Source organism: Pteropus vampyrus, unplaced genomic scaffold, assembly GCF_000151845.1.
Source record: "Pteropus vampyrus isolate Shadow unplaced genomic scaffold, Pvam_2.0 Scaffold739, whole genome shotgun sequence".
NCBI classification, from domain to species: Eukaryota; Metazoa; Chordata; class Mammalia; order Chiroptera; family Pteropodidae; genus Pteropus; species Pteropus vampyrus.
The window spans coordinates 447,401-474,645 of NW_011889520.1; the positions used below are offsets into that span (position 1 = coordinate 447,401).

The 27,245-nt window shown below is 45.8% G+C and overlaps 1 protein-coding gene across 2 annotated transcripts in view; it reads right to left on the bottom strand.

Moving 5' to 3' along the window:
- The window catches only part of LOC105309439 (myosin-16), a 55,071-nt gene extending 28,946 nt beyond the window's left edge, over positions 1-26,125 (bottom strand). For both annotated transcript variants that reach the window (XM_011385611.2, XM_023526178.1), the window contains exons 1-20: positions 25,916-26,125; positions 23,333-23,476; positions 20,913-21,069; positions 20,250-20,277; positions 19,838-19,934; positions 19,110-19,202; positions 18,532-18,595; positions 18,067-18,165; positions 16,487-16,590; positions 15,545-15,683; positions 14,925-15,193; positions 13,130-13,300; positions 11,541-11,723; positions 9,816-9,942; positions 8,968-9,026; positions 7,975-8,062; positions 7,490-7,607; positions 6,164-6,284; positions 2,680-2,816; positions 1,269-1,350 (exon numbers count right to left, since the gene is read on the bottom strand). In XM_011385611.2, coding sequence (XP_011383913.1) covers positions 1,269-1,350; positions 2,680-2,816; positions 6,164-6,284; positions 7,490-7,607; positions 7,975-8,062; positions 8,968-9,026; positions 9,816-9,942; positions 11,541-11,723; positions 13,130-13,300; positions 14,925-15,193; positions 15,545-15,683; positions 16,487-16,590; positions 18,067-18,165; positions 18,532-18,595; positions 19,110-19,202; positions 19,838-19,934; positions 20,250-20,277; positions 20,913-21,069; positions 23,333-23,476; positions 25,916-26,125 — 2,490 coding nt within the window. The remainder of the gene's footprint in view (positions 1-1,268; positions 1,351-2,679; positions 2,817-6,163; positions 6,285-7,489; positions 7,608-7,974; positions 8,063-8,967; positions 9,027-9,815; positions 9,943-11,540; positions 11,724-13,129; positions 13,301-14,924; positions 15,194-15,544; positions 15,684-16,486; positions 16,591-18,066; positions 18,166-18,531; positions 18,596-19,109; positions 19,203-19,837; positions 19,935-20,249; positions 20,278-20,912; positions 21,070-23,332; positions 23,477-25,915) is intronic.
- Between the last annotated feature and the right edge of the window lie 1,120 nt (positions 26,126-27,245).

Consider the following 27,245-nt stretch of genomic DNA (forward strand, 5'->3'; position numbering starts at 1 on the left):
GGGAAGTTTTCAGGCTCTGTCTCCATATCATCTGTGGCCACTCCTGTCCTGCTTCAAAGAATCTTAAAGGCTGTCTGTCGGTCTGGGACCTCCCAAAGGATAATATGTATACCAAGGGGGCAGGTGAGATGGAGTCAAGCATTGCATAGAAACCCTTTGATCTTTATTGTTCTATAGTTACATAGTTACTTTAAAAATAATTACTAACAATAATAAATAATTTTGAAAAAAATTCTAAATGAAAAAGAACTTATCAAATCCACAATTTTATGGATAATGTTTGCTTAGGATGACATTAAAGTATGTTAAGGATATGAAGTTTCCATTTAAAATAAAAATTTCAAAGTGAGTTGATGTAAAGAAAAAAGATCTGTCATGGAATAGGTGGGAGAAAGTGCCGGTGACAACTGAACTTTGAGAAATCTCATCTAGAACCCTCTGCAATCTCAGGCCTTTGTGGGGGCTCTTTTGAGGATGCAGAACTTACTATCCCTCCCTTTAAACTTGTGGTCAGCACTGAGTGTTAGAAAATTCTTTCCTACAGGAGGGGAAAGAAGTTTCTGTATGAGTTGTGGGGGGCTCAGGGCTACTAGAGATAACCTGGAGCCTGTCCTAATCTTCCACATGGCTGCCCCTTGAGACAGTCGTTCTGTCTCCAGAATGTGGCAGCCCTGTATCTGGGCTCCTCTGGTGTCCAGTGGTGTGTTCCCCCTAAATGGGAGCCCTGGGTGGGACGCCGTGACCCAGTGCAATTCGACCTGTGTGCAGTAGGATGGTTCATGGCCTTTTGCATTGGTTGAGGGCAGCCTGGCCACTTGGGGCAATTACAGCCCCACTACCTCGAGGACACACTGCTGTCACGGCTGTCTCAGAAGAACCTGGGAAAGAAGATGTCAGATCCCATGATTTTCTGAGGTCACTTTAGCTTTGAAGACAGGGACTTCACTCAAGGAGTTAAAGATGCCTCAGACTCCAGGGATGAGGTGCTGATAACCAATCCCACTTTTGTGGGGAAGGGGGCTCTCTCCACCATAAGTGTATTTTATTTTGAGAGATGAGATGAACGATGGGAAGACACGCTATGATTTTTCTCAAGAGGAATTAGGCCCTGTCTGGAAAAAGGCTAGACTCCTCCTTTGTCTCCAAGGGGCTCTCATTTTGAGACCATCCCTGCAGCATCCTGTAGCTTCCCACCTCCAAGAGCACCTCGGTCTGCCCAGGGCTGAGGCCCTCAGCAGTTCCAGTTGGCCTGGCCCCTCAGGCCTCACCTTGTTGTACAGCTTCCACCAGCCCCAGAAACGCAGCTCCAGAAACTTGCGTGTATTCCGTTGGATGACTTTCAGGCCAAGTCTGCAAAAGAGAATCCAGGATTGCATGGGTTAAAATGCAGGTGTCAGGGCCTCACCTCCCTAATGGAACCATCCCTCTTGGCAGCACAAGGCTGAGACAGACCCTCATTTCTTCCTGCATTTCCCTTCCTTCTACTTCCTCTTCAGAAATTACCCATTAGTCACTAAATCCTCTCCAGCTGCAGACTTTGGAATCCACCCCTCCTTGTTTCTTGTGGCTTTATTCCATTGTCATTTACTGAGGACCTCCTGTGCACCAAAGCCCTGGGCTGGATTGGGCTTCTGTCTCACCACTCAGCCCCTAACTGGTGTCCGTGCCTTTAGCATGCGTCACAGAGGGCCTGCTGCTGGATAACAGGACTTAATTATTGTTATTATTTATTCATCATTGTTATTATTACTAATACTATGACCACAAAGAGCTAGAGTTAGCCACGGGCCAGCCAGGGCAGCCTGAGCTATTTTCTAATTACTCTTTTACGGAGATGGCTGAAAAAAGGATTCCAAGGACAAGGGTTTAGAATGAAGATTTCTAGGTTCTAATCCTGACTCTTTCTGCATGAACCTGGCCTAGTTCCTTAACCTCTCTGACCTCAGTTTCCACATCTGTAAAATGGGTGTGCTGGCCCTCTCACATCTCTCTCACAGAATCATCATATGGATCAAGTAAGGAGAAGGCTATGAAAGTGGCTTGTATACTATAGAAAGAAGGGTTTATATTAGGTCCCTGTTATGAGTTGAATTGTGTCCCCTTCCAAAAATCATGCTGAAGTCTTAACCTCCAGTGCCTGTGAATGTGACTTTATTTGGAAATACACTCTTTGCAATTATAATTACTTAAGTATGAGGTCATACTGGAGTGGGGTGGGGCCCTAACCCAAGATGACTGGTGTCTTTGTAAAAAGAAGAAAGATGATGTGAAGATACAGACATAGAAAGAGGAAGCCTCATGAAGACAGAGGCAGAGATTGAAATGATGCAGACTGGGGCTACCAGAACTGGAAGAGGCAAGAAAGTATCCTTTAGAGCCTTCAGAGGGAGCATGGCCTGCCGACATCTTGATTTCAGACTGTTGGCCTCCAGGACAGTGAGATAATAAGTTTCTGATATCTTAAGGCACACAGTTTGTGGTGCTTTGTTATAGCAGCCCTAGGAAACTAATACAGGCCCCAAGCAGGGTTCTTTGGGACAGCAAAGACATTGTCCCCTCATCTCATTGCACCATTTCACTATTGGAGCTGATCACTATGTGTATTGCAGGGCTCTGGTCATTCTGAGTAAACATGTGTGACTTCAGTGGTCCTGCCCCATTGGTATTTTTGTGTGCTACCTTCGTTCCAGCATCTTCTTGAACTCAACCCTCATGAGGAAACCCCGGAGCCGACACTGTAACATCGTCATGATCTTAGCCAGACGCTCATCCCGCATGTCCTCAAGCCTGGCCAGGATGCCTGCTCGGAAGAACACCTGGGGGAAAGACACATTTATCTGAAAATAGCCCAACTGTCACCAATGGCAGCCACTTGGAAGTGGGGCTTAAAATCAAAGCACTAGAAGTTCAAAAGTATTCTTAAGAGTGAAGAGACTAAGTCTGGTGCAGGTGTTTGAGGCCCCTCAGAAACAGCTGGCCCTAGCCTGGACACTTCCAATAGTAGGGTCACTGTCAGCCTCAGCGTCTATTTCCTCTTGCCCTTGGATTCTCCTATAGGCTCCAGCCGTGGCCTTGCACTTACTAGCTGGGTCACCTTAGACATATCTTCTCACATCTCAGGTACTTAGTTCCTCATCTGTGAAATGGGAATGTTGATCACTCCTTAGAGGGTTGCTATAAGGATTAAATGAGACAACGGATGGAAAATTACTTCTGTAAACTGGGAAGCTCTGAGTAAAATGTGAGATTGTTATAATCCTCACTGCTGTGATAATTGCCCAGCAGCCAAAGTGGCAAGGGGCCTTCCTTCTTTACTACCATGCAAAGCAGCCTTTGGCTAGTCATGATCCCAAGGGATCTGGGAATTGGAAGAGGGGATAGTGATCAGCTCAGGGTGGTTGGCTTTCTAGAAAGCAGACAGAATTGTACCAATTTTGCACAATTTCGGGTATCCCTGGTATGTCAGTGGGACTCATTCCTAGGAAAACAAAGCCAGCTTTGCAATATATGTTAGAAAGAGCCAGGAACAGCCAACCTCAGGGAAATGCTAACTAGGGTCACAAGATACCACTCACCCCTCTCCTCACCTGTAACTGTCAGGACTTTTGAAAAAACAAGTGTTGGCAAAGATGCGGATCAAGGGGAAGATGAGTTGGTACAACAATTTGGGAAAGTGGTTTGGCATTCCCTCATCAAGTTGGACGTTTGCACACAGGCAATAGCATATATCTTAACCTTGGCTGTGTCGCCCCCACCCGGAGGGCTTACGAAAGATACTGATGACTGGGTATGGGTAATTTCAAACAATTTCTGGAGCAGGGCTCAGGTATTGGTGTTTTTAAAATCCCCCCAGATGATTCTAATGTACAGTCAAGTTTGAGAACTTTGTTCTAGAGAAACTCCTACATTGGACCGTTAGCAAAGGTGTTCACAGTAGCATTAAAAGGGTGATTGTAGTGTGGCTATTTCAAGCAATATGATATGGCAGTGACAGTGAATGGATGTCACACACCAACCAACAAGGATGAATCTTAGAAACATGATTAAGAAATAAAACCATGTCACAGAAGATTATAGCAAGTATGATACTTCCATGAAGCTCAAACCAGGTAAAACCTGGGGCCATATATGTATGTAATAAAACTATTTACAAAAAGATAAGGGTTACTGCTGGAGGTGGGAAGAAGAGAAAAGAGATGCAAAGATTAAGTTCTGGGTTTTTAGGTGGGCTTATGAGTGGTTACTTTATTAGTGTGTTTCATAATGTAATATCTTTTTATAGGCTTCTAATAGGACATGATAGAAACTTTAGAAGGATAGAAGAGCTGGGTGACCTGCATCTAGCTTCAGCCTGCCTTGGATGTGCGTGTGACCTTGGTCAAGTCACTCTCCTTTGGGGAGCCTGAACCTCCTCCTGTCCAGTGAGAGTACAGGACCCTGAGCCTTCCCAGCTCTGAGAGTTTGGGAGTCTACATATGGGAGCCCCCAATTAAATCCTTTATGTGGATGCTATGGACACTGACAGGAAAAAAATGGAAAAGAATATTCCTATCCCCTGCTCCCCCGCCCCTGCCCCATCCAATCCCAGAGAGCTAGTCATCATGCGGTAAAATATTTGCAATTTTAAATCAACTGGCATTGAGGTTTGGTCTTTGAGGACAAGTAGAGGTAAGCATATTGCTGGGGTCGGGGTGGGGCCCACATGAGCCAACACTAGGGATAAGGACATAGTCTATAGGCAGAATCACCCTGGTCTCTGTTCTGCCCCAGCCACCAGAGCCTGTATGGTCCTCAGGGAGTAAAGCTGTCCCCAGCAGCCCCAGCCCTTTACTTGGACTTGAGGTGTCCAATGCAACCCTTTAATAACAGCAAGAAGCAGTCTGTTTGCCCAGGTGGTAGCTGTGTCAGACTGTGTCATACTGGTGATATTAGCCCTATTTTCCCAGGCCACATCACCAGTGGTCATAAGCCCTGAGGTCTGCTCTGTCCCACCTAATTCAATAAATTGGGCATATCACCTCCATCCCCCTTCTAGGCTTTCTTAACTTTCCCACTTGTCAATGGTGGGGCGGGGGAAAGAGCTGGTCTCTGAGGTTCTTTCCAGCTCGAGTATTCAATAATGTTGTGACAAACCTGAAATATTCTTCTAAGCCAGTTTAGCTATATCTAGCACATGTTAATTATGAAGGAGGCCAAAGCCAAGAGTTCTGGCATTCTAGAGTGGTGTTACAATTCTGCTGATACCCGCTGCTACAAAGTAAGCTCCAGGGAGTTAGGGTCACCTGTCCTGTTCATAGGTATAACCGAGAGCTAAGAACCATGCCTGACACATAGGAGGCACTCCATGAGCTTATGCCTAGCAACCAGATGTGTTGGATGCACATGAAAGCTGGAGCTTCCACATGCATTGGGCCACATCAGGCCTGTGGAGAAGCTATGTCTGCCTTGTATCTCATGAGAACTGGAGAGGCAAGTGACCTGCTTTGGGCTACATAGAGGTAGGCTTTGAACTTGACACTCCTGACTGCAAAGCCAGTGCTCCTCCTGTGTTACCCTAGCTGTCATGTTGGGGTGCAGTCTGGTTGGGTAGCTATAGATGGACACCTCACACTGTCAGCCTGTTCAGTGCTTACAATCCTGACAGGACTCTGTAGGGCCAGGAAGTGAGACAGACAAAGAGCAGCTTAGGCCCTGTGGGTCAGGATCAGGTGGCTGCTCCATCTTAGTCAATCCTGACTTACCTGCCAGCTCAGGACTGGGGCTCTTGGTGTGGGTGGGCTGGGATTATGATGCTTAACCTAAAGACCCCAACCACATGTATTGCTATGCCCTGGTCAAATCCGGGACCTTGATTCTGACTGGCTCCTTTTATTCTTAGAAATCTGGGGCTCTTACAATCCTAAGAACTATCCTACCATTTATTGAGTACCACTCTGTCTGAGCTGGATTTTCACGTATGTTATTGCTAATTACCCCCAAATCCCATGAGACTGGACTTATGAGCCCTAATTTTTTAGAGGAGGAAACTGAGGCTCTCATTAGCTGAGAAGATTGCCAAAGGCAGGCAATTGGCCAAGAGCAGAGCTGGAATTCACACCTGAAGTCTACCTTCTTAAGACAAGGCTGAGCAATGCAGGGAGGGAGCACCACTGGAAGACCTTACCTTGGTATGTCCAATTTTGTATTCATTCACATCCAGATCAATGGACCCAAGCAGCAGCTCTGAGGCCTTCTTGTTGTCTACAAACCCCTGAGGAATCACATTGGGGTTCAGCACTTGGTACCTGTGGGGAGAGGGATGACAACAGTTATTGTCATCCCCAAGCTGGCAGCATGAAAGCATGTTCACATAGTTATCCCTTGATATGTGACATGGCCCTCCAGTTAGGAAATAGACTTGTTTTACAGATGCCACAGCAGGCGGAGGGATGGGACTGACAAGAGACTTTGGTAAATGAATGTCAATGTGGGTTAGGGGTTCAGCGAGGAGGTTTACCTAGAAATGAAGGCACCAAAATTTTTCTTTCCTGATCTTGTCTTCCAAGCATGAGAGAACAGCTTCTTTCCCTGATCTGCCAGCAGCCCCCTTTGTGATCTTGGACAAGTCCTTCCTCAATTAGAGACTTTACACGGCTTGGATAAGATGATCTCAGGTGACCCTTCCTACTCTGTCAATCTGTAGCCACAGGTTCTAGCAAGTAGGGGGAGGTTAGAAGTAAAATAATCCCTAAAATGGGGTCTTAGTTTGGGTTCCTCCAGAAGAAAACCTTGAGACCAGGATTCAAGTGCAGTTAGTTTATCTGGGAGATGGCAGAGTTGGGAAGTGGAGCAAGAAGCCAATAAAAGGCATGTCATCAAGCCAGTTATCACAACAGGCAACTGGGTCTTAATCCTGCTGGGGCCACTTGGGAGAAGTGGTGTGCTGGAACTGGCTCCCACTGGCTCACGAGAGGCAATTATGCACATCTCTTCCGAACCCCACATTCAATAATGCCATATTGGTAGCTCTAAATCAGCCATGGTGGGATTATTTACATCATGGAAATAGGCAGACACTACAGATCAGGGCTTTCCTTTTTTTTTTTTTTTTTTTAACTGAAAAGCTTGTTAAACACCAGCATGTTGCTGTTTGAGAAGTAGTATAGAACAGGCCTCAGAGTTAGCCCACCAGAAGAGTGAGGGAGCTGAAATATTTATATGCCAACTGTCCTTAGTCATTAGTTGAGGTCTGCTCCTGGGGAGGCATTAATTCCTGATACTTTCAGCCTGCCGAGTAGCAAAGCAGGCTCTAGCAACCAGTGAAAGCCCTCAGGCAAAGAAATGCAGGTGCTGGCAATTAAAAGTTGGGCCAGTGTGTACTGAAGTAGTGACAGTGAGGCAGAATTCATCATCATACCCATAGCTTCTGCTACAATGGGACTATATTTATCAATAGTCAATCCTTGGAAACTGAGAAGTGTATTCAAGGTATCAGGAAGATACTACTCACCTCTGTTTGAACTCTGGGTATTGCAGCCTGTTTGGGAAGCCCTTCCTGCAAATACGGATGCCTTCCAGGACTCCGTTGCAAGCCAGCTGGTGCATGATCAGGTGGGCATCTACCACACCTGCCAAGAGGGAGGACACAGGACAGGGAGTCACTATCCTGTTGTGGGACAGGCCATTTCTTGCCACTCAAGGAGGCTGAACTGAGTATCTATGTCTTCTCCCATTAGTGCCCAGGAATCCTTGGTCTCCCACAATTTAGTCAAGACCCAAAGGCTCTCATGAGTGTGACTTCTAGCTAGATGGGCACCACTCCGCTGTACAAAGCAACTAGAATGCAATTCTTAGACGATCCATTGTTGGTTATTCTGTCATGACCCATTTTGCTCCAATTATCCCTGGTGATTGAAAGTGGACTTTGTTAGGAACAAACACCAACTTCATAGATCCTGAAGACTTCCAGCAGGGAGACATGTTCCCATGATGTACCTGATTGCTTGAACTCATTGGGGACAATACAGCGGACAAAATGAGGGGCAGTGCTGTGGAGGGTGGTCATCAGCTTGTTCAACTGCTCCTGGAGATGGGGAAAAGGAAAAAAATGTGAATAAAGTTTGATATTGGTGTTGCAGGACATCCAAACTCAGGAGAGGTATTTATTTAGAGTTTAATTAGTTAAATTCAAATTCAAATTCAAATTTGATTTTTCAGTCACAACAGCCACTTTTTAAGTATTTACTAGCCTCATATGGCTAGTGGCTACCATATTCAACAGTGGCTGCCATTGGGAGGAAGAGAACATTTCTGTCCTCGTGAAAAGTTTTGTTGGATAGCATTGCTCTCAAAGGTTCAGTGACTTGCCAAGGTGACATGGCTTACAAAAAACAGGGCTCCTTCTGATTCAGTGTTGGATCACTGTAGAATGTTTGTACTAGAAGTACAAACTAGAACTGTAGTGCCTGTGTGCACAAACCCCTGTCCATTGTTATCCTCTCTACTGAACAGCCCCCTCCTCCTCTGCTTGGATACCTCTAATGAGGTGACTCTGCCTTAGGACAGCTGGATCCTTGGGAAGTATCTGAATCTTTCTTTGTGCAACATCTTCCCATTGGCTGTACTTCTGTATTTTGAAACATGTTTCCAGTAAAGCCCAGACTTTGTGGAAGTTGAGAACAGCCCAGACCTGTCAGACAACTCTAGAGAACACGATCTTAGGCATTGATATTTCCATTTTCATGCTGGACAAGTCCCATCATTCTCTGAAACAAAGCAATGGGACTGGACCATCTCTAAGGGTCTTTTCTACCCTGGGGTCCTGTGGATCTGTGATCCTTTCAGAAGGAAATAGACTCCTTGAATGAAAGAGGCAATTATAGGCATAGAAGTGAAATCATTTTTTGGATCTGAGGTGGCAGCTAGACTACCATATCATTGAAAGGGAGAATTGGATGCAAGGTGGCCCGTGGGGCAGCCCCTCCTCACCCTGTAGAAGTTGGAGACTGTCATGAAGGAGGACCCTCTCTTCTGCTTCTTGCTTGCAGCTGAGGAAGAGACAAGCATATTTCACATTAGCACCCAGGATAGGGGGCAGGCAGATCCATCAAGTGCTCTGTCTCAAGGACATTCATTCTCTGGTTTTAAAAAGACTTTTGGGGCGCTAGTTGAGGTACAGCCCTTCTACTAGAAAAATGAGATCTACTGGGGAGTGGGTGAATGGGCTGACTGTGGCTTAATTGCTGTGCTCCCTGGAGAGTGTGTAGCTCTTTGTGATTCAGTGCTGGCACAAGGTGACAAACTGCTCCCATTGCTTAGGGAAAAGGAAGAGCCCTCAGACCATTTTATGGAATTGCGTGTTAGTGGTAAAAATGTCTCTGAGCCAAAGGAGACTTGCAGTTCTTGCTCTGCTGAGTGGCAGCTCCATTGAGCAGCTCCCACCTAGGGTGTTCTCCTATGAGACACATGAGCTCGACTGGGTGGAGGCAGGGCTGGGCTTGGCATTTGCCTCAGATGGAGGAAAGCAGGGAGTGGAGAATAAGCACAGAACTTTTGGGTGTCAACTTTTCGAAAATAGTATTGTTACACCTAGAGGTGATATGGGACCAATGATCATTCAGGAGCTCCCAAGATGCACTATACCCCTCTACTGCAGTATCCTCCATGGCCTGCCTCAAGCACCTTGTCAAATCATGACATTCATTAATTCATTCATAATTCATTAAGTCATTCATTCAACAAGAGTTGAATAAAAAAGCTCTTTTTCTTTCTTTCCATTTTGGCCATTAAAGGGCATTAGCACGAGGAGACTGGACACAACAAGGGGTCAGCCATACTTGGAGCCTCCTCTTCTTTGAAGAGAAGGGCCAGGATCCCCAGAGTCGATTTCTGGAACAAACCCACCACTGTTTCATTCAGGGGGTCTTTGTTCTTCTCCAGCCAGCCAGTGATGTTGTAACCCACCTGGAGCAAGACAGATGCCAGTGGTTACATTTTGGGCCCAGCCTACCACAACCAGAATCTCTACTTATAGCTCTACCTGCTCTCAGTTTCTAGGACCAATCTCCCATCTCTTGGTGCTTCCATTTTTGTCCTGCTGACTTCCCTGGAGTCCTGCGATGCCCCTGAGTCCTACGGATTCCCTAGGTAGAGTCCCCATCCTCTGTTTTCTTAAGCATTTGTAACCTTCCCACCTAGGATATCCTGCCTCTGGGCTTTGCCCACAAACCAGGACTCCCCAGCTACTATGCCAGGCTGTGATCTTCTCTTGCATATCTTCATTGCTGGCCACACTGAGCCTCCCTGACCTCCGGGTCTTCTTCTACACAAGTAGGCTGATCTTCCAGGCTTAGTCCTTGCTGTCAGTGACTGACCTTGACCAGTGGACTCCTGAGCTACATAAAGAACTCCCTACAAGGACATTTGGTCTCTCCTTGCTAAGGAGCACACATCCCCTGGGCCATTGCCTGGTAGAAGTTCCATCCAGAACTAGGGGCTTCATATGTCCAGGTAATTGGACACCCATAAATTTCTGTTTCCCATTGTGCCACATGGCCCCAGCTAAGGAGGCAAAGAGGAAGGAGCCTTTCAGATCCTTCCGTTGAGCACACACTGTGGGAGGAGTTGAGAAGCCCAAACCTTTGGGTTTTCCATCTCCTATACAGATAGATGTTTGTCATCTCTGGGCCTTACTTTAGAGCCTTCTTTGAAGTTCAGAGCCCCCATTTGACTTTGACTATTTCATTGCTATAAATATGGAGCTATTCTCATTTCAGTATGGGAGGTGAGGTTGAGCACTGCAATTGGGCCCCAAGCCTGCTGTTTGCTCTAGGTATTGGTACTATAACTTTTGTGAGTAATTGGCATTGTTAAGGTTGATGAGATCATAAAACTTTAGACCCAACAGCCACTTTAGTGATGGCTCTGTTAAGGCTTCTGTTGCTCTGTAGTTAAACCCAAACTCTGGTGATAACAGGAACATTGACATTTATGGCAATACTGAAATCCCAAGGAAGCCAAACACATTCTTATAAGCTGGCTGGACAAATGTTGTCTTCCCTATCAATCACTCAAATAGAATCTGAGTCTTGGCTGCACTTAATTTGCCCCTTCCCCAAGGACTGAGTTTACCATGAATGAAAAATCCACGCCACTCTATAGATTTGGTTTGGCAGACACAAACTGTCATAGGAATAAGTTAATCGCCTAGGAAATAATTAATGGGCTCATGAAAAATTTTTTTGCAAGAGTTTTCATTTCTGACCAGATCAAAGTTCATCTGTCAAACTGAATGTCATAGACAATGGTGTGACCATGGTAGGTCTGAGGGCACAAATTGCTGGTTTTCTCTAACAGGCATCCTTGGCTAGATTGCTTTTGAATTCTTACATGGAGAACTGATGAAAAAGTATAAGCCGGAGTTCATTTTAATGAGCTGATTACCCTGTTATATCATGGCTGTACTAGTTAACCTCTGGAAGGTTGTGTTAGGATGGATCTATAATAGCGGGAGGGAACGGCAGCCAGCAGGTGGCCACTGGGGGTGCAGAGGTGGTACTCACGGTGCCTGCATAGTGGATGAGCTCAAAGTGGGCCTCAGGACCCTTGCCCTTGCCTCCTCCCTTTGGTTTGAGGAAGTTGCTGGACTTGCCCAGATGGTTGTCATACAGGGCTGCTTTGAATGTGGCATCAGTGGCCTTGGGGAAGACGCACTGTTCTTCCAAGATGGAGAAAATGCCCATGGGCTACAAGAGAAGAGAATGGCATTAGAGCGGCCTACAGGATCCCATAGGGGACACTCTGGTGTGGGAGGGGTGCCTCACTCGCCCATGTGGCCAGCCAGGAAGCAGAACTCTGGGTATGGTGCCTGGTTGCTCCATGGTCTGGTCTTTGAATGCTGTGGCCATTTAGACTTGAAAGAGCCTAGAATTCAAGTCCAACAGAAGGGAAGTCTGAAGTCTGAAGGGGGTAGATATCTCCCTAAATGTTAACCCCATCCAAACAGTGGTACCAGGCACAGTTGGCCCTCAGAAAAATGTTGAAATCAATGACAATTGATCTTGCCATGAGTACTTCTCTTTTATCTGCTCCTCTCCTTCAATTACATTCCTGACTACCCAAGAGCCTCATGTTGTTCTAGGTCTCTTCTCACACACGCGAAAGGGGGACTTCATAAATGCTGTTAGTGAATTAATATTCTTCATCTGTGGAGGGTCTGGATTTTTAGAGAAGACTTCTGGAAGAGGGTATTGCTTAACCCCAAAGCTCAAGCATGAGGGCACTCCAGGCTCTGTGACTTCTGGACAGGGAGGTATTTGTAGGTGTTGGGGGTTGGGGGGATCTTGCATGCAGCCTGATTTTGGAGATTCTGTTTTCCTGGAGGGTTAAAATTAGGCCCACATCCAAGAGCCCTGGCTGTCTTGATCATAAATTTTCTGTGATGGGCCCAAGGATGAGCCTCAGAGACAAGATATGTTTTTAAAAAAATTTTTGAACTTTTCATTTTGTTGTAATGTCAGGCTTGCAAAAATAATGCAAAGCATTCCTAAATACCATTGATCCAATTTCTCTTAATGTTGACATAACCTCTGTACAATAATGAAAACCAGGAGATTAACATTGATATGCTACTATAAACAAACTTTGCTCAAATTTGGTCATCTGTCCTGTTAATGTCCTTTTCTACTCCTTTTCTGCATTTAATCAAACAATATCTATCCTTAAACTAGGCCATTTGCTAAAACATCCCTATGGTGTGATTATAGGGCAGATTATTAGATTGTCTGGGTTAAAGCTTGACTCTGCCACTCATAGGTTATATGATCTTGAAGTGACCTCTCTTTGCTGTGTCTCAATGTTCCCATCTATGGAATGGTTATAATAAATTACCCTCTGCATGTGGTAGCTTGTGATGATCCAGTGAGTTAAGGCATACAGTAGCCCAACTAAGTGTGGTCACTGTAGTCATTGTTGTACCCATTTTGCAGAGAAGAAGCTAGAGGTCAGACCAACCAAGGTCATCAGCAGTGTTGCTGACTGGCCCGGATCCAGGTGCCACCTCCCTGCAGGCCCCAGCAAAATCCCCTCTTGAAGAGTGTCGTGGTCAGGGCCCCAGTCTCTCTCCAAGCCCCTCATTTGAGAAGCAGGCTACCTTTTCCAGGAGGTCGATGCAGGCCTGCAGGTCAAGGCCAAAGTCTATGAAGACCCATTCAATGCCTTCCCTCTTGTACTCCTCCTGCTCCAGCACGAACATATGGTGGTTGAAAAACTGCTGCAGTTTCTCGTTGGTGAAGTTGATACACAGCTGTTCAAAGCTGTTGAACTATGGTAGGAGGACAGAAAGAGTGGTCTCAGCTCAGACACAAACAGAGCATTTCCTAAGAGCAAGTGATGAGCCACTAGCAGAGCTAAAATTTGTCAAGGGCCAACATGTATCAGCCACTGCCCCAAATGCCTTAACAGTGACCACCGCTTCAGTGCCCCCATCACCCCTGTGAGAAGCAATTCTTCATTACTCTCCTTGCAAAGACAGAGCAGCTTGAGCACATGCTCCTGGCCACACAGTACTGATGCTGGGACCTGAATCCCAGGCAGCCAGACTCTGATCCTGCGTGGTTACTGAAAAAACTGTTTTCTTTTCAGGCATGGAAATTATTTGAGATGTTTATGGATCTGAGCCCTGTTGTGTCTTTGCTCTGTGTGGTTTTTCTCACCATCATCTGTAAGATGAAGGGGTCTGAGGGGTTTATAAGTTCCTCTTTTTAAAAGTTAGAGACTACTTTTTTGTCCTAATGAAATCCCATGAAGAAGCCTCATATGAAAAATAAGTTTAAGTAGAGGTGCCATTGAAATTGCAATGTAACATTCGTGGAGCACATGCATGCATCAGACCCTGGGCTAAGCTACATCTGCTCAGAAACTTTACGAGGCAAGAATTATTAGTGTTCCTGAGTATAGATGGGGAAACAGAGGCACACACATCTTGGAAATGGCCGATCTGAGATATAACCCCTATTTTTCCATTGTACACACTCTGCTGTTGGCACAGGGTATCTGTCCTTCTTCTTCCCTAATCCCATCCCTGCTAGCCATCAATCGCTGCCCAGGACTCCAGGGAGCACAGTTTGGAAATTCTCTTTAAGGATCCTCCCATCTTTTTAAATGAAATGATTTTATTATAGACAGTAGCCAAATTAGACTTTTAGCGCCTAAAGAAATCGGGCTTAGCTGGTTGTTGTTTTTTTTTTTTTTAAGTCCATCTGCGGTTAGTGGAATATTAGAATAATAGGGTAGCAGAACTGAAATGGACCTTAGAGATCATCTCCTCCAGTCTGCTCATTTTAGAGTCGAGAAAAAGGAGGCTCAGAGATGGGTAGCCACTTTCCTATGGCCACACAGCTAGTTGGTGACCAGCCTGAGTCCAGAACCAGTCTACTGACTCCTAATCATGCGTCTTGCAACTATAAAGGTGAAATCTTCCTGACCCACAACACTAGTCTTGTGATGAGAACTTAGTCTCATTTGTATAGGCAAGAGTGGGAGGCTACCAATGTTGTGCTGGTAAGTCAGCTCTTTCTCTCTCTCTCAAAGAAAGCTTGATTTGTAGTGTTGGCCAGTTTCCATCGTATAAATACTCTCACCATGACCTTATATCAACATGATGTCAATTGGCTCACAGAATTCCAGAAAATGTAATAATAAGCTCTGGGAGCCAGTATAGGCTGGTTCCAGCACACCATTAATTCTCTCCATTATCATTCTTTATTACTAGGTACGATACAAAAGAAGATGGGACTTTCTGGAGGTCAAAAGTCAGAGACACAGGAGCAAACTGAGATTGGCCCAACCCAGGTCTAAGGTGAGAAACAGGAGAACCATGCTGAAAAGTAGCTTATAAAAGGAAAATAGCCATCCCGAAGCAGAAACGAAGGCGAGGCCAGGCATACCTCAAAGATCTCAAAGCCGGCAATGTCTAGCACCCCGATGAAGAACTGCCTCTGCATCTTGGTGTCCAAGGTCTTGTTGATCCTGACCACCAGCCACTTGAACATCTTGTCATAGACAGCCTTGCCCAGAGCCCCGATGGAGTTGTTGCACTGTTCCATGTTCTGACCCTTTTGCACAAACTCGTTGCCTACTTTAACCCGGGGCCTGGTGATGCCCTTCTGGAGTTCCCCGGAATTGAGACCCATGAGATGGGCGACTTTGTCAGCCACTAAGCAGGGATGGAAAAAGCAGGTGAGTATAAGAAAGACAAAATCTAGCACAGTCTATTATGGTGGGGGAAGGGGTAAGGGGAGGACAGAGGAGACCACATGTTGCCAGTGAGAAAACAGAAGTCTGAGATGGTTTCCACACTCAGTCAAGGTCAAGTGGCAAAGCAGAGTATAGAAACCCAAATCATCTCTAACTCTCGGTCATGTCTCTCTGAGAGTATTGACGTCTGGGCATCCAAGGAATATTCTTGGTTTATGTCACGTATCTAAAATGTGCATGAAGCTCTGGAGAGCACGGAACTCCTGCCACTGGCTACCTCCTCCCTGAATGGCCCCAGCCCAACACCTACCCTCGGTGGTATCCACTTCAGCTTGTTCCTCTCTGGGCTTCTGCTTGAACTTCATGTTGCCAAAGTGCATGATGCCCCCAGTCAGCTTGTAAACACCAATCTTCTCCTCAGCGCTGAAACCCAGTACGTCAAAGGCAACCTACAAGGCCACAGGGAGGAGAAAGCTGAGAACCTCCTGGCTTTTCATTCCAGAGTGGAGGTCACATCACTGCCACTGTGGGGGTGGCACCAATGAGCCACAGCAGCATGGCGTGAACTCGGGATATCGGACACATCCTGAACAGGGAGGTATGTTTTTCTCCAAGGAGCCCAGACCAGATGCTCTGCAATATAGTCATTATATTTGTTTAACCTCTCTGGCCTCCATTTAGCCATCTTGAAAATGGGGATAGTAGGAAGTCATAGGATAAATCAGAATGATCTATAAATGTTTAGTATTGCACTTGACACATAAAAATAAGTGGGAAGTAGAATTATTATTACCATCATTATTATTGCTAAGGCTTCATGCTAGGTATTAGGAGAAGGGAAGGCAAAGATGCATCAGGAATCAATTGTGTTGTCAAAGAAGAGAGATTATACAAATACTTCTAGCAGAAGTCACAGGTGCTCAGTGCTACAAGAGCAGAAGAAAGAGAGGGTACAGTAGACATGTTTGGCTGGACTGGAAAGGCAAAACAAATACATGGAAGACATGGCCCCCTTAAGTCTCTTTGGAATTCTAGTTTACCTCTGCAAAGACAAACTCTGCTTGCTATGATGGCTTGGAAGAAATGCCACCTGCAACCAACAAGTTCAGGCTTCTTGTTAGAGAGGAATCTGGGCTGCTGCCCGACAGTTGGAGAATCTGATCCCACCTCAATTCTGATGGCAGTGTATGCAGGGTCCTAAAGTTTCCATCTTGGCTCTCCTGTCTTTTGCCAGCCATGCCCACCCACTTACGTCTGTGATCTGCAGCTCCTCCTTGTCGTCCATGTTATCCACCATGGTGACACCTTGGCTCACCCAGTGATATTCCTTAGGGTTGGGGACCAGCAGCAAACTCTCTGCCAAGAGCAGGAGAGTGGGTTAACAGGTTGGTGACACGTGTCTTGTTTCATTTCTAACCAATATCTCTAAATGCCTCTCATGTGCCAAATGTGATGGTGGGCACCGTCACACAGAGCTGAATAAGACATGATTCTTTCCCTCTGTGGTTACCCAGAGTCATGGAGGGACTTAAACAGTGTCACACAAGAAGCTTTAGAGTGGCAGGAGTGTCTTAGGGACTTGGTTGTGTCTTCTGTCACTTGGCCTAGTACGTGGTACCTAGTAGGCACCTAACAGATATTTTAGGAATAAATGAATTAAAACCTTTCTCCTTCCTCTCTCCTATAAAGAGCAGACCAGACTCTAAGGCAAGAGGTAACAAATGATTGCAGTGGGCAATAATAATCACTTGCATATAATATGCATGAGACATCGTCACTTTTACAAAGAAATATGCTCACTTTTATTTTTCTTCGAATGTGTGTCCCTCTTGGTCTATCTTTGTTTTTTCACTTTTGGAAGAGACATGGATGGGTATAAGATGTACTTTGCTTTCCTTTTATCTCTACTGTTGAGGAAAGCTACATCTCAAGAAGAAAGATAAATAGAAGCTGCCACTCTGCTACAGAGAGGCAATAGGGCTTGGTGGGGAGTGTGGTAAACAGGAGAGCCTGAGTTTCATCCAAAGGGGCCACCACCACTTAGCTGGTCTGATTAGTGCCATATGGGAGAGCAGGCTCAAAGCTACCAGATCTTCTGCTACTCTAGAGAAACCAGGAAATTGGGTTTCTATGTGAAGTCTCCCAATTTCAGAAAGCCATCCATTAATTAATTTGTTTACTGTGTCAAACAAATAAAGCCCGCCTATGAGTGGGTTCAGTGTCCAATGCCCTAGTCTGGGTTAAGGAGGTGTGTATATGGAAGATTGACTCTTCATCCCTCCCCTCACCTTACATCCTGAGCAGGTCTTCCATAGACAGTTAAGCATGTTGGTGCCCGCACAAGGGCATCCAGCTGAGTGAATGTGTGCACTTTGCTTGCCGAGCTGTACCCTCAGTGTGAGCTGTGCCCCCCAGAGAAGCCTGTTGTCATTTCACACACAAGCACTGGCAGAGCTAACTGTGGTCCTGGGCTAACCCCTCTGCTGCTGTCTGAGCATCGGGCCCAGAGGCAGCATGTCCAAGACAGTGGAGAAAGGATTCTAAAGTCCCATATCCCAGGTCTATGTATTAGCCATGAGTTGCAGGCATCCCAAAGCCCATCTGTGAAATAGGCCAACAATGGTATTAAGCCTCATAAGGCTGTTGTGAAGATGAGATGTTATTAGAATTTAGAAAAAGTTCTCAAAACCTACTTGCGTAACTCTAAACTAAAGGGATTCATGCAGAATCACAGGGATGACACCAGACCTTCCATACATGTGAATTCTTTCATTATTGAAGAAAGAGGAAAAGCAAGGTAAGGGGCAGGCAGACAGACATAAAGGTCTTTACCAACAAGTTCAGGCTTCTTGTTAGAGAGAATCTGGTAGAAAATGTGGTAACTTCTCTCGGCTGCTTGCTGTGAGATGACACGAGATTTCTCTAAGAGATCTGGAAAAGAATAAGCAAAAATGCCTGTAAGTTCAACCAGTTCTGCCTGAAGTGCAGAGTTCCACAGAAAGCAAGGCTCCTCTGTCCTTAAAGCCCAGTGCCATAGTCAGTCATGGGTTCATTCTACCCTCTCCCCAGGACGCACAGTTTCAGGGGGCCTGACTGCTGATGGAGGGGAAACAAGCTGGGCATGAGACAGGGCTACATTCAGAAGGGCTCCACGCTTGGCTTAATGTTCCTCTGTTGCTGTTTTGAAATTCTTCATACTCTTTGAACAAAAGATCCCTCATTTTTATTTTTCACTGGGCCTCACACATTGTGGAGGTGGCCCTGCCTGGAAAAACCCTCCAAAAGGGTCTGACTCACAGCTCTCGATGTCAGCTCCAGCCAGTTTGCCTGCACTTCCAAAGTGGATCCGGATGAACTTGCCCTAAGCAGGGAGGAGAGGGGAGGGTTGTGAGAAAGGACACACAGTTCTAGTTCTAGAGCAACACGGGGCCCAGGTTTGGCAGAGGTCACTGATTGACAGTTCCCTGAATTCAAAGGGCTCTTAGGGTATGTAATGGGGCCAGATGTTGCTGTATGCAGAGTTATGGGTGTCCCGTGCAGGTCAGAGGTCAATCTAGGGTCTGTGGCATAGCCTATAGGATTGTGGAGCGAGTCTGCAGCTTCCGGCCATTGCAAATATCTGGCTCCCCTGTCTGATGTCTCAGCCCCTCTTACTATGTTCCTATGTTTCTGTATTCAAACTCCTTGGTTTAAATACTGATTTGGGCTCTGTTTGATATAGACCCTGATTGATAAAAATCTCTGGAAAGGAGTTGCCATGACTGGCCTAATTCCATTGACATGTTTAAATCAGGCCCAATTTCCTTACCTGGAATGGGGTGAGGATACTTGTCCTGCCACCCCCAGGGCCAACCGTTGCCACTGCTCACACTTACAAAGCGAGAGGAATTGTTGTTCCTGGTGGTCTTGGCGTTCCCGAAAGCCTCCAGCACAGGGTTTGCCTGGATGATTTGATCCTCCAGGGACCCCTGACCCAGAGAGAAACACAAGGTGTGATGGCCAGTCAGCTACTGCCTGGAGACCCAGGGGTTTCAAATGACAGTGGCTTATGTGCCAGGAGCCAGGAGGGGAACAGCCTTAGGGAGGCTGGGAAATCAGAACTGGAGGGGACCTGGGAGGAGGGCCATTCACTGCCTAATGACTGTTCCTATGCAGCCCTTGACATTGGAGGGGAACCTGGTAGATGACAGGCCTTGATTCTTAGCTATTATTTTCTCACTTTGCTCTTGGTAGAGAGACCCCCTTGGGAGCTGAACACCCTGGTCATCCCTGGTCTCTTTCTCAACCTTCCTTTTCTTTGTTGGCTTTTGACCGCTGCCACTGGCCCAGCTAATGCTCCCCCCACCTCTGAGTCACCAGGGTCTGCATATAAGATGTGGCCTGGGGCATAGAGTCCATCTTGTGGAGGAGATCCGGGTTTGCAGCCACCTTCTCCCTGTGTGACCCCACTTAAGCTGCTTCTCTCTAAGCCTCAGTCTTCTAGTTTGTAAAATGGCCCTAACCCACAGAACAGCTGTGAGGGTTACACGGGCACTGCTGTGTGGGCCCAAAGACAGAGCAGGCTGGGGATGGCAGATCCGCGAGCCCGCCCAGTTGGCCCTACCTTCTTATCTGATGACTGTTTGCCAATTCCTCCGATATTGGCAAAGTACTGGATGACCTTCTTTGTGTTCTCAGTCTTGCCAGCACCAGATTCTCCACTGCAGGTAGAAAATGAGAGCAGTACGTGAAGCATGAAGAGGGGAATGGCCGCAGAAAAGTAGAGTAATAAAAAGTGCAGGCTGAGCATGATCACATTTCACTCTTCAGCTGAGACATATAGGTTTAGGGTGCTTGGGGACACGGAGGCTCCCTTTGGTTTAGTAGGTGCAGACTTACTCGTCCCGCCAAGCCCACTTGCTGCCTTCAGATTTCCATATAAGTTCCCACCAATCAATTTAAGAAGGCTTAATTACTAGTGTAAGATACAGATCTAATTAAATATATATAGACTGAGGGACAGAAAGGACACTTACGTGATTAGCATAGACTGATTTTCACGGTCTGCAGGGAAGAAAACATTACCGGAAGATGTAATTAGGAAATACTTAGAAACTAGACATTTGACATCACCCTCACCAACAGTCTGGTTCTCCCTGTATCTCACCCAACTTGGAGAGTAACTACAGCAGCCAGGGGTCCAAAATCCCAGGATCCTGTGGGGTCCAAGGTGATATACCTGCCTCTGCAGTGTACATCTTTGCAAAAAGGGCCAAGAATTGACCCCCTACCTGTATCTACCAGTTTCATCCCATAAAGCTACTTAGTCATTAGCAAAATAGAGAAGTGGTAATAAAAATCACTTCATGGGGCCTCTAAATTGTATGGCAGAGATCGTATAAGGAATGGTTAAATGCTGACTTGAGTTCTGGGCAAGTTACTTAACTTGGCACCCTGGTTTTTGTGATGCTTAAATGAGATAGGATGTGAGGTTGGGCTGGTACTTAGCAAGTGCCCAGTGCTCCTGATATTAATATCACATGCTGCTGCTACTCAACATTTAGCCAAGAACTTCAGCAGGTGGTGTGGGGTCCGGGCTGATATTGGGTAACATGTGGTTCTAATGCATTTGGAGCTACAATGGCAAAGGAATTTCTGTCACCCACCAAGAGAGCCCCAGCAGGCCACACCCCACGCACCCATGAGCATGTCGTGGTAGGCATTGTCTGAGATGGAGAAGAGGTGGGGTGGCATCTCTGTGCGCTTCTTGCCTTTGTACATGTTGACCACTCGGACCCCGTAGATGGGCAGCCACTTGTAGGGGTTGACTGTCACGCAGAACAAGCCCGAGTAGGTCTGGTGAGAGAGAAAGAAGATGGTTAGCTGGCCCTTCCTCCTGTTGTCCTTTTCCCTCCGTGTCCTAGCCTGTCACAGAGCAGTCTGGCTGGAGGTCACTGCCAACCTAGAGAGACATAACGATGTCTTATTTGGGGGCAAAATCTATGTCTGAGTCTTTACTCAGTGAGCAAAATAAGTCTTCTCTTTATATTTGTTTCATTTTCTTTTGGTTTAATTATTTGAACAGATAACATGGTCACTGTAGGAATAAATATGCATCAAAAAGTTCCCCCAACTGCTCAGTGCCCACCACCCATTCTTCCCACAGGTAACTGCTGTGGTACTTTCTAATACCCACTTCCATAGTTTCTGATGCATGTACAAACTAATCCAGACATACGTTCTTATGCCCCACCTGTTTTTACAACTGAAGATAGTAGTTTATAATACTGTTTTATATCTAGCTTTTCTTCTTAATATATCTGGGAGATTTTCCATGAGAGTTCACAGAGAGATTTCTGTGGGGTTTGAACAGCTGTGAAGTCCTCACTGGGTGGCCATGATTCCCTACTGGTGGGCAGCTGGGTTTGATTTATTCTTAAGAAGAGGACACTAGCTTCTCTTTTTACCCCAATGCAATTCTGTAAAAAAATTAACCCATTTAAAAAATCAGAATAAGCAACAAAGTGGTAAAAGAAATTATCTAAGGGGGGAATAAGTGAGGACAGGAAATGGCCAAATCCATTGGTCCCCAACCACAGGTCCCAAATTTTCCTTTTTCCTTGCTGGATACTCATATTGATCAGTCACCTCTGTTCTGTGCCTCTTTTCAGTTCAACTTAAAACTTTCTACTTTGGTCCAAGTGGGAATAACCCTCTCCCCAGGCCCTAGTTTCTCCATAGCATAGCTGTGATATGTTGAGTTTTTAAAGGAATCTTATTAAGAGTTGAGAGTATGATACACAGTCTCTCATTTTGGGATTCCAGCCATTGAATCACTTCCTCCAGCCCTGTCTCAGTGGGCAGACAACAGCCTGGAAGGCAGTTATATCCCTGTTTCAGTCAGAATGAAAAGAAGAGGTCTCCCATGCCCCCACCCTTGCAGGAGGGACATGAGAGGTAAGCAGTTGGGACTGTGGAGCCGAACCTGCCTGTCAGTTATTCAACTGACAGGAAACTCCTTGGCCTGGCTCCTCAGGCCACACTCCACAGATCCTGCAGTTGCTTAGCCACCCACAGGCAGAAAGGGTTTGGCTGCAGAGTGGCCCTGAGTAAGGCCCAGGCCTGAGCTTGGCAATCGAGCCCACATAGACATTTCAGCCCAAACTCTAGGCTCATCCAGGAGCAAATATGGTCCTTTCCAGACCTGAGGTCCAATGATGACCAACTAGCCTCTAGGCCAGCAAATATCCTTAAAATATGCAGGCCCAGAAAATATCCCCAAGAGATTTCTAGAATCTTCTAGCACTGCCTGGGGCTATGATGTTGTTGGGGACCTGACTCTGGAACTAAAATAGTATCGAAGTAGGTTGAGGGGAAGAAGCATGCAGCAGCCATCTTGGCTATCGTTGTAAATCACTAGAAATCCTCAGTGCCTTTGACCTTGAAGTCAGGCTCTACTTCATCTATTCCAACCAGATAAACACCTTTCTGTTATAGTAGACATCTAGAGAGACAAACACCAAAATTTCCTTGCATCCCCTGTTGAGTCCAGTCACCAGCATCTTCAGGAAATCATACTTCTGCTTTAGGATTTCCAAGGTGGTTGAGGGACTGATGGCAACTCAGTTTGCTCATCCTGGCATAGTGCTCAATGTTTGTTGAATGAATGGTTACATAGATGGATAGAAGGAAGAAAGAAAAAGAAGGGAGGCAAGGATAAGGGAAGCAAAGAAAGAGGGAGGGAAGGAAGGGAGGAGGGAGTGAGGATAAACCGATGGAGGGACAGGGAGGGAATTCTAATCAAACCATATGAAATTGCTAGGGGGAAAATGATGTTTTGATTGGAGAGTTTGCAGGGATGAGTGGGGAGGAAGACTTCTGGGTGACAGCTTCAGCAAAAGGTACTTTTTAGCTGCCCATGGAGATGGTGCCATCAAAGAGATGTTAAATGCTTGAAATGGGAATTCTTACGTGTCAAAAACATGGTCCCTGTGACCTTGCCTTTGTTATAATGTACATTGGTTGCTGGGGAAGGTAGAGTAACTGCTCCTTCCATCAGGAGAAGGGCAGAAGATCTGCAGTACCCCTTTCCTCCTCACCCCCAGCCCTGGGCACTCACATAGATCCTCATATTGATGTAGCGCTGGCGCAGGTTGTCCAGGACACTGGCCTCGTTCAAGAAAGTCATGTCCGCCATGTCGCTGGCTTGGTAGAATTTGGGTGGGTTCATCTGCTGGATATCATCCTTCTTTACGGTGAGAGTCTAGGGGGCAATGTCAAGACACAGCAATGCATGAATTAGGAAATAGTACTGTCACAGCCACAGCAGCATCCAGCACAGGTTGCCACATACAATCTGGTGTCCTGGAAGGAGCTGGAGCCAGAAGTCTAGTGGGCTCAACTCCTGGTCCAACCATGTCCCACTGTGAGATTTGAGATGGGGAGGGACTTCTGAGGCCATATAAATCCTAACTCCCTCTCCTCTGATGGAGGGATGACAATAGCCTTCATGGCTGGTTTCTGGGAGAATTATATGAACTTAAGCGGGATCATGGAAAAATACCTTGTAAGCTATGAAATTCCCTCCCTAAGAGCTTCTCTGACCCAATTTTCTCTTCTCACCAAGTCCATCCTGTTAGCTGATCAGAGCTTTCGCAGTGATCTCAGGGACACTTTGTAGAGATGAGACTCTTAGCTCTCTGCCTTGGGAATTAGTGGTGGTTTCTAAATAGCAATGAACTTTTTCATTATATATAAAAAAAGACATTCCCCTGCTTTCACCAAACCACCTTGAAGGATAAAATTGAGAGCAGGCAAGCAAATAAGACAAAAAGGAGACAACAATGGGTGTTGGGCAGTAGATGTGTTAGTAGGATGAAAATAGTGCAGCATTAAGAGTCCGGAGCTCCTGTGCATGGCTAGCAAATCCTGTCCCCGTTCTGTACCCCATTTTTCATCTGTAAATGTAAACTAGCACCAGCTCTTTAATTTTCATCATCTGGGACCGAAGCTTAAGACCTGTGATCCAGGAAACGAATATCTTTGAGCTGCCTGCAGCCTGGGATGTGAGGACTGAACACACACTAATACATACTGGGATTTCTGGGACTTTTAGAAATTTATGAGTCCAATAGGCAGATAATTTGAAATCTTGACAGTTCTGGAAAATCCACCCAGTAATGGCCACCACACCTTTAGTAAATCAGGCTGGGTTTTATTCAGAGTCCATTTCCAATAGTGTCCAGATCTCTGGGCATTGCCCATGGACAAACACTTCTCTCTCAGCTCCAGCAGAGGGATGGAGGTCTTTGCTTTTATCTCAGGAGCTAGGTGAATCTGTCTTTTGTGTCCCAAACCTGGCTGGATGGTGCGTTCATTTCAGATGCTCATGGCAGTTAAGTGTTGTTCTTAAATAAGTATCGTATTTGAATTTCATCTAAACTGGGACCTCTGGGGCTCTGCTCTCATTGTCTATCATTTCTTGCAACACTGAAATGCGCTGCCCTTTTAAAAAATATGTTTATCCTGAGAATGCAGCTTGATTTTCATGTTCAAACCCACTTTAATCCAGCTATAGCCTTAATCCAGCTATAGCTTTAATCCAGCTAAAATCCATCTCTCTCCTGCCACTCCCCTCAAAGGGTGTGCATGTGTGCAAAGTAAAGCTTAGCTGTTGCAAGTTCTGATCATGGAAAGGATCAATCTCACACTCCCCCTTTGTAGCCCACCAAGGACAGATGGTGTGGTGATGTACAGGAGGCATGCGCATTTGAGCCAGACACAGCTGGGTTTGAATCTGAGTTTATCATTGTGACTGTGGGCAAGTGACCTAAAGTCACTTTGATCTTACTGCAAGATGGGGTCAGTAAGTCCTGCTCCTACTACACAAAGTTGTTGAAAGTATTAAATAAAATGTCCAGTGCCCTGCTAGGAGTTTGCAATAGGATAGGGGTTTAATAAACCAAATTTTCTATTCACTTTCTCAAGTTACCTCTCATAGTAAGAGAGTGTGGACTAGCAGAGATAGTGGTGTGCTGGTAAACTATCTGTATGGAAAAGAAAATAAAATCCCTGATTTATACCGCTTTTCAATTCCCATGGTATAAATATTTCTACCATGGCTGACATTAAGCTGCCAAAGTTTTAATAATTGGCTGCAAAACTCCTGAATGTTTAGTGTTGTGTTCATGCAAGCCAAGATACCACTACTATGCAGTAAGGGGCTTGGGAGCCACCATCTGTTGCTAATATAGCTGAAGTGCTCACCCATGTTGGCCAGAATATCCTGGGCCCTGTCTCGCATTCCTCATGCCATCGTAGGCACATAGTGCAACTGCCGATGGGTGGGATGCTCACTCTCACCCTTAGAAAACAGATTCCACATGAGAATTGTTTGGGACTTTAAAGACGAGTAACTCTCATGATAAGCTCTTACACACATGTACTGTTTTAGAGAATACAAAGTACTTTCGTATGTCCTATTAAGTTGGAATCTCTATTGTGAAAGAGCCAAAGCTCAGAGAGAGGAAGTATCTTTCCCACGGCCACACAGCTTGAGGGCTATTGAGTCTGAACTTGATCCCAGCATACGGGATCTGCTCTTCTGGCCACCCTGCCTCTTGAGCAGAAACACAGACAACAGACTCTGGGTGTTTGCCGCTCTCAAAGCTTGGTTTCATCCTGGAGATTACTCCACACTTACCTGGTTGGTGATCGTCTTCACAGTGACTTGGTCACCCTGTTCAGACTGGATCTCCCCAGCAACAAAGCCTTCCTTCTCGTCTTTGACCCAACAGGACTTCTTGATGTCATAGGGCTTGTTCATGGCTTCGATCCTCTCCTTTTCAAGAGGTGCCAGAAAGGGCATTGGGTCCACATCGTCCCCGCATTCACCTTTGTATCCACCAGGCATTGCGGCTTAGCCGAGGGAGGAACAGGAAGGAACCGAGGGTAGGAACCAGGACTTCTGCGGGTGCTGTAGAGGAAAGCAAGGATAGTTGGCCAAGACTGATGTATGGGCTGGGGCAAATGTCCTGAGAGAGACAGGGGGTTGCTTTTCTTGTGTCACTTTGGATGTTTAGGTGCCATTAGGTCTTAATAACCTAGAATAAGAATAAGCTAATAACTCCTCAGAGTTGTACACCCCCTACCAACTACAAAACCCTTCTGTTGTCTCATATGTCCCTCACACTAAGGCTGTGAGGTAGGGATTGGAAAGATCATTTTATGGAGGAGAAGATGAGGGCCAAGAAGTTTAAAGCAAGAACTTTTAACGATGAAATGGGTTGGGAAAACAACAACCATTTGGCTTTCACTTTCCCTTTCCCTGAAGGTATGGACAGAGGCCACAAGTCACAGTAGTACCAGAACTGCTATGACTTGTGCCTAACAGAAATCACAGCTATTCTCCTTCTATATTAGTGTGGTTTCAGATATTTCAAAATACTGGTTATCCTTGTCTTAATTTTGAAATTATGGTCTTATTAGACCCTCATTTAGATGTTGTTATTTAAATCTACTAACAAGAAGTATACTTTTAATTACTATACCACAGATTGATTTTTTAAGATTTTGATAATTGTATTTAAGTACCATTGGTTTCCTTTGTAACCCTATATAGTTTATTTTATGCATTTAAAAATACTAATCTGAGCAGAGGTCCACAGGCTTTACCAGGTGCTAAGTGAGTCCTGGGCACAGAATAAGTGCCCAGGTTCAGTGGTTACCTCTCTTGAGATGAAGTCGGCCTGAAGTCAGTCTTGAGTCTCTTGGTTTTCAAACCCAGATGATTTCACCAAACTACCAGGAAGGAGAAGAACTGGGATCTCATGGGAGCAAAGAGAGAAGTCAGGGGCATCCCAGTTTGTCTTGAGAGTGAAGAAACTTCTTGAAGTTTTGGGGATGATGTGATTCTGAGCCCCTTTGCCAGCAGTGCTATTCTTGAGGCCAAGAGTCCAGCTTCCACCTTTAACTAACCCAAATGGAGATGGAACACCTCACTACTGTGCCCAGGGCCCCTGCTACACCCAGCT